We start from the raw sequence: 7,037 nt of genomic DNA on the forward strand, positions 1-7,037 counted from the left end.
CCACCCCTAGAACTTACTCCCTCCGTTTCGAAATAGATGACTCAACTTTGTACTAACTTTAGTACAAAGTTATACAAAGTTGGGTCATATATTTTGAAACGGAGGCTGTTGTTGCTACCTGATCAGACAAGGACGATTGCATAACGCAAAATCCTGCAGCTCAAATTTACTAATCAGTATGTACTACTACTAATCACCTGCAGTTCCTTTTCTCTGAATAAATATTCTGGCTGCCTTATGACTCTGTCAACCCTGCTTGCCAAATGCTAACCCCATTTAATTACGCAAACAGTACTACTAGTAGCACCTCTGATGCCCCTAATTAATCTAATGCAGCAGTGGTGAACATTCTACTGGGGGCATGTGGCAGGGATCCCCCTGCTGTGTCAGCACGCGGCAGTAACAGCAGCAGGAGGCACCACTGTACTTCCACTGTCAAAGGAATGATTAGCAGAGGTTCTATTCTAACAATGTCAACTTAGGCAGCCCAACACATGCACCTGCTGCTCTGCAGAGGGTAACTGCACTTTTTTGTTTAATCTCTGTGCAGGACATGTGTAGGGTGATTGCCTGCATCAGGACACCAGAAAAGAACATACTCTCTTGTCTCTCCTTGGGATAGATTAAGTTAATTAATCCTTTTCCCCTGCAAAGCAAGTGCCCTGTTTTACTCACTGTCAAAAAGTCATAGTATAAGATTAGTAGTACAGGTACTACTTCTGCTCAGTGCTAGAGGCAGATCTTCTCAGGTAAGATAAGATCCTAATTAACTTGTATAAGCACCTACACAGCATAAGGTTAGTAGTACTGTTAATCCTTCTGCTCAATGCTAGAGCACATCTTCTCAGCTGAGATCCTAGTTAAAATGTCTAAGTGCCTACACAAAATTCCCCATGTAGAAAAGGATCTAGCTCCCCCTACACATGTATAGATCAATCAGTTCAGTTCTAATGTTACTAGACTTCTGTACCTACACAGGAATGTACTAGTAGCTGCAAATCTTTACTGGAGAGAGATTCATAAGCAGAAGGTTCCAAAGAATAAACCAGTACCACACTAGTACACTAGTACTGCCACCTCCCAGTAAACAGCAGGGTCTCTGATTAGCAATGTAGTTAATTAGTCAGGGCCTGAAAGCTAATCTACTGTCAGCTGCCTGCAAATGCCTGCACAGGTAGGGAATGTAAGATGAAGCATGTACTTTACCAACTAGTCTAATGTGCTGGCACAAAGTGAAAAACAATAGTTAATCAAGCAGAGGTAGATTAGATGGCCAAAAGCAGGCCAGGAAAGGCTTTCAGGAAACACATTCCCTCCATGTTCCATGTTCTCATGTCCCATCCTCTTCCTCCTCCAGACACCTCACATCTGCTCACTGGGTGAGGTGTTGTGCCACTAAACAAGCAGCAATTTGCCTGCCCATGTTGAAAAATGCCAAGGAGGTTTAGTTTAGTGGCGTGTGTATAATATGCTGTGATCCTCCTCCTCCTTAGAACAACAAACCATGCAATATTCTCCTCACCTCACCTTCATATAAAGTTTCCGGTGATATCTTGGCTAGCTGCAGACTCTGCTGCTCCTCTTCTTCTTCGATCTTCTTCCTCCTGCGGATGCAAGCTGGTGGAGTAAACTAAGAGGAGCAGAGCAGAGCAGGGCAGAGGAGACACTGCACTGACAATGGCAGAGCACTAGAAGCAGCAGAGAGCTGGGCTGAGCTAAGCTAGGAAGTGGTTTCTTTAAGGGAAAGTTGTTTTTCCTGTGGTGGATTCTGTGCTGACAATGGCGGCGGCGAGACTGGCGGTTCTGGTGGTGGCGGCACTGGCTGTCGTCTTGTCCAGCGTCGGCAATGTCGGCGCGGCTGGCGGTGATGGTGAGCGGGGGGCGCTGCTGGCGCTCAAGGCGGGCTTCGTGGACCCGTTGGGTGTGCTTGGCGACTGGAAGGCTGCCGGCTCGCCGCATTGCAAGTGGACGGGCGTCCGGTGCAACGCCGCCGGCCTCGTCGACGGGCTCGACCTCGCCGGGAGGAACCTGAGCGGCAAGGTCTCCGCGGACCTGCTCCGGCTGCCGGCGCTGGCGGTGCTCAACCTCTCCTCCAACGCCTTCGCCGCCGCGCTGCCCAGGTCGCTCGCGCCGCTGTCGAGCCTGCAGGTGTTCGACGTCAGCCAGAACTCCTTCGAGGGCGCCTTCCCCGCGGGCCTCGGCTCGTGCGCGGGCCTCGTCGCCGTCAACGGCTCCGGCAACAACTTCGTCGGCGCCCTCCCGGCGGACCTCGCGAACGCCACGTCGCTGGAGAGCATCGACATGCGCGGGGACTTCTTCAGCGGCGGCATCCCCGCGGCGTACCGGAGCCTCACCAAGCTCAGGTTCCTGGGCCTCTCCGGCAACAACATCGGCGGCAAGATCCCGCCGGAGCTCGGGGAGCTCGAGTCGCTCGAGAGCCTCATCATCGGGTACAATGAGCTCGAGGGGCCCATCCCGCCGGAGCTCGGCAACCTCGCCAACCTCCAGGACCTCGACCTCGCCATCGGCAACCTCGAGGGCCCGATCCCGCCGGAGATCGGGAGGCTCCCGGCGCTCACCTCGCTTTTCCTTTACAAGAACAGTCTCGAGGGCAAGATACCGCCGGAGCTCGGCAACGCCTCGTCGCTCGTCTTCCTCGACCTCTCCGACAACCTGCATACCGGCCCGATCCCGGCCGAGGTGGCGCGGCTGAGCAACCTCCAGCTGCTCAACCTCATGTGCAACCACCTCGACGGCGCCGTGCCCGCGGCCATCGGCGACATGAAGAAACTCGAGGTGCTCGAGCTGTGGAACAACTCCTTGACGGGTACCCTCCCGGCGTCGCTCGGCCGGAGCTCGCCGCTGCAGTGGGTCGACGTCTCGTCGAACGCCTTGATCGGGGAGATACCCGCCGGGATCTGCGACGGCAAGGCGCTGGCCAAGATGATCATGTTCAGCAACGGCTTCTCCGGCGAGATCCCCGCCGGCCTCGCGTCGTGTGCGTCGCTGGTGCGGCTGCGCGCGCAGGGCAACCGGCTCAACGGCACGATTCCAGCCGGGTTCGGGAAGCTGCCGCTGCTTCAGCGGCTCGAGCTGGCCGGCAACGAGCTCTCCGGCGAGATCCCCGGCACCATCGCGTCGTCGGCGTCGCTGTCGTTCATCGACGTGTCGCGCAACCGCCTCCAGGGCTCGCTGCCGTCGAGCCTCTTCGCCATCCCGGGCTTGCAGAGCTTCATGGCGGCCGGCAACATGATCTCCGGCGAGCTCCCCGACCAGTTCCAGGACTGCCTCGCGTTGGGCGCGCTGGACTTGTCGGGAAACCGGCTCCTCGGCAAGATCCCGTCGAGCCTCGCCTCGTGCGCAAGGCTGGTCAACCTAAACCTCCGGCACAACGGGCTCACCGGCGAGATTCCCCCGGCGCTGGCCAAGATGCCGGCGCTCGCTATTCTTGATCTGTCGAGCAACTTCTTGACCGGCGGCATACCGGACAACTTCGGGGGCTCGCCAGCGCTCGAGACGCTCAACCTGGCGTACAACAACCTCACCGGGCCAGTGCCGGGGAACGGTGTCCTGCGCACGATCAACCCGGACGAGCTGGCCGGAAACGCCGGGCTGTGCGGTGGCGTGCTCCCGCCGTGCTCCGGGAGCCACGGCGCCGGTCTGTCCCGCGCGCGCGGGGGCAGCGGCGCGCGCCTCAAGCACGTCGCGGTGGGTTGGCTCGTGGGGATGGTCGTCGTGATCGCCGCGTTCACGGCCCTGTTCGGCGGCTGGCACGCGTACCGCCGGTGGTACGTCGTCGGCGGCGCCGGGGAGTACGAGTCCGGGGCGTGGCCGTGGCGGCTGACGGCGTTCCAGCGGCTGGGGTTCACGTGCGCTGACGTGCTCGCGTGCGTCAAGGAGGCGAACGTGGTCGGCATGGGCGCCACCGGCGTCGTGTACAAGGCCGAGCTCCCGCGCGCCCGCACCGTGATCGCCGTCAAGAAGCTCTGGCGCCCAGCGGCGACGGACGGCGACGCGGTCCGCAACCTCACCGACGACGTGCTCAAGGAAGTGGGCCTCCTCGGCCGGCTCCGGCACCGGAACATCGTCCGGCTGCTCGGGTACATGCACAACGACGCGGACGCCATGATGCTGTACGAGTTCATGCCCAACGGCAGCCTGTGGGAGGCGCTGCACAGCGGGCCGCCGGAGTCGAGGACGATGCTGACGGACTGGGTGTCCCGGTACGACGTGGCCGCCGGCGTGGCGCAGGGGCTCGCGTACCTCCACCACGACTGCCACCCGCCGGTGCTCCACCGCGACATCAAGTCCAACAACATCCTGCTCGACGCCGACATGCAGGCCCGCGTCGCCGACTTCGGCCTCGCCCGCGCGCTCGGCCGCTCCGGCGAGTCCGTCTCCGTCGTCGCCGGCTCCTACGGCTACATCGCGCCCGAGTACGGCTACACGCTCAAGGTGGACCAGAAGAGCGACATCTACAGCTACGGGGTGGTGCTCATGGAGCTCATCACGGGGCGGAGGCCCGTGGAGACGGCGGCGTTCGGGGAGGGGCAGGACGTCGTCGGCTGGGTCAGGGAGAAGATCCGGAGCAACACCGTGGAGGAGCACCTGGACCCGCTCGTCGGCGGCGGCTGCGCGCACGTCAGGGAGGAGATGCTGCTCGTGCTCCGCATCGCCGTGCTCTGCACCGCCAAGCTGCCCAGGGACAGGCCCTCCATGCGCGACGTGCTCACCATGCTCGGAGAGGCCAAGCCACGGCGGAAGAGCGGGAGCTCTGCTGCCGCCGGTAATGTCGCCGCCGTGGCCGTGGCCGCGCCCGTCGTTGACAAGGACAAGCCGGTTTTCAGCACGACGCTGGACTCCGTCTGATAGAATGATTCTTTTTCCCCCTTTTGTATGTAGACTTTTTTCCCCCTTGATTAATTAATTAATTTTGAGATTGTATAAGCAACCGTTTGATGTCAGGATTAATAATTAGGCACATAGATAAACCATGTAAATTAATGTATAAGAAGGCCAATAAGCACAGGTATTCATGGAAGTAGTACTACTGTATACTACATAAGGATGAAGATACACATATATGAATCGAGAATTCAAACAGTTTACCTGCACATCAGTTAGCTGATTCGAATTCGGCGTCAATCGATTTTGTGAATGAAGGAAGAAGAAGGAAGGAGAAGGGGGGGCCTCGCCGGAGAGAAAGAAGGGGCCACCGTCATCACCCTAGTGTCTATCTTAGGGTTCTGGGTAGGGGCGGTGGTCGACGACGGTGGTGAGGGGCGGTGGTGTGAGGGTTCGCCGGAGAAAAAGCTCAGTGCAAGGGGGCCTAGAGGGATGGCCGGGGCGGCGGAGGACCGGCAGTGGGGAGTGGTTTCGGGGAGGGCAGGGCGGCGAGGGAGCGCGAGAGCGCCGCCGGCCGCGGGTGGCGGGGGCCGGCGGTTAGGCCAGTGGTGGCTGGCGGCTCAAGAAAGGAGAAGTGTCCAGAGGTTGAAGAACACTGTGTGTCATTGATTTTCCATCCAACGATGCAAAAATCGACTGACCTCAAACCAAAAATTCAGCTGACTGATTTCTAGCCATTCCCGAAATGTGTATATTATTTTATGGGAAATGTTTGCCCCCAGTCGGCTCATAATTACAATGCTTCCGTTGCACGTCTTGTTGCTTCCTTTTCTAGAAACAATCCCGCAACAAGTAGTCTATTGAAAAAAAATCCGCACAAGACGGTTGTTGCAAAAAAATTCTACAACAAGACCTCCGTTGCAAAAATATTCTGCAACAAGGCGTCTATTGCTAAAAATTCTGCAACAAAATGTCTGTTGCAAGAAATTTTCGTAACAAGTCATATGTTGTAATGGTGTACGATAACACTCGGCCACTCGATGGGACAACTCTAACGGCTCGTGGTCCGGCTGATCTTTCGAAAAGATCAACCGCGGACGCGTAGCACGCCCCTTATTTTATCGGATTTGGCAGATGAGAACTGACAAAGTTTTATATCTAATTAAAGTGACATTTAATTTTACACGGTGATTTTGTGTTTTTTTTAACACGGTACAAACGCATACACTTACCCCCTATGAGCGCACATATGCATATCCTACCCCTATTAGCACCTTCGAGAGACTGAGCCAGCATATCATCTTGAGATTTACGAAGTCATCATAGGCGTCTCGTCGTCGACGGGAACGTCTTTCCATTGAAAGCGCATCGCAGGAAATCCTGGAATAAATCTAGGAATAATGCGAGCAATAGGACTTGAACCTTGGTGGGCCGGGCGTATCACTGTCCCTCTAACCATTCAACCATAGGTTAATTTTACACGTAGATTTTGTGTTTCTTTTTTTCTTTTTCCATTTGATTGATTTATGTTTCACATTTTTCCTATTTGACTTTATTTTTCACACTCTGTGCAACTACATTTACACGTCCGTCCAACGCGCGCAAATGCATGTACATCCGTCGTGCACAACGGTAGTTTCACATATACAGTTTTTCTTTTTCTTTTTCCATGCAACAACACTTGCACGTCCCTGACAACACACAACTTTGTATCCTCGCACAAGTTGCGCAACTACAACATGTCCGCCATCCGTGCGCGCAACTTTATTTACTCCCACTTCAAAAAAAAACTTTATTTACTCCAGCCCACAAAGAAGGAAACTAGAAGCAAAAATAGCCTTGTGTCATTATTTTTGCTTCTAGTTTATTTCTATGTGTGATGAAAACTAGGACCCACGTATTATAGGGGAGCGCTAACAAGTGGGGATCTAGAGGTGTTTTGGTTACTCCACCCTCGTCAATGGCCTTTGACCAAACGGTAACGGTGCCGAATGGCATTTTTGAGCATACGCTTAAGGGAAGGATGACAATTTTTGGTAGCTAAAATTTTTAGTGACAAAACTGAGTAGTATGACACATCGTGGCAAAACTAATGAAAAAATGCTAATTCACTTGGATGAGACTTAGTAATAGTTAATTCGCATCTAGATGCGAGCAAGCCACACCCTTAACTTAAATATCTAACAGCAGGA

At 55.2% G+C, this 7,037-nt stretch overlaps 1 protein-coding gene across 1 annotated transcript; it reads left to right on the forward strand.

Moving 5' to 3' along the window:
• Nucleotides 1-367: 367 nt before the first annotated feature.
• On the forward strand, nucleotides 368-5,103 carry LOC123143103 (MDIS1-interacting receptor like kinase 1). Its single transcript, XM_044561916.1, has one exon. It carries the CDS (start codon nucleotides 1,780-1,782, stop codon nucleotides 4,867-4,869), a length of 3,090 nt encoding a protein of 1,029 aa, XP_044417851.1. The 5' UTR covers nucleotides 368-1,779; the 3' UTR covers nucleotides 4,870-5,103.
• Nucleotides 5,104-7,037: the final 1,934 nt, after the last annotated feature.

This window comes from Triticum aestivum, chromosome 6D (genome assembly GCF_018294505.1).
Source record: "Triticum aestivum cultivar Chinese Spring chromosome 6D, IWGSC CS RefSeq v2.1, whole genome shotgun sequence".
In the NCBI taxonomy this organism is placed as follows: Eukaryota; Viridiplantae; Streptophyta; class Magnoliopsida; order Poales; family Poaceae; genus Triticum; species Triticum aestivum.

Bases quoted from the DNA above. Each gene is read 5' to 3' on its own strand.
- LOC123143103 (XM_044561916.1), top strand. From the start codon at position 1,780: ATGGCGGCGGCGAGACTGGCGGTTCTGGTGGTGGCGGCACTGGCTGTC.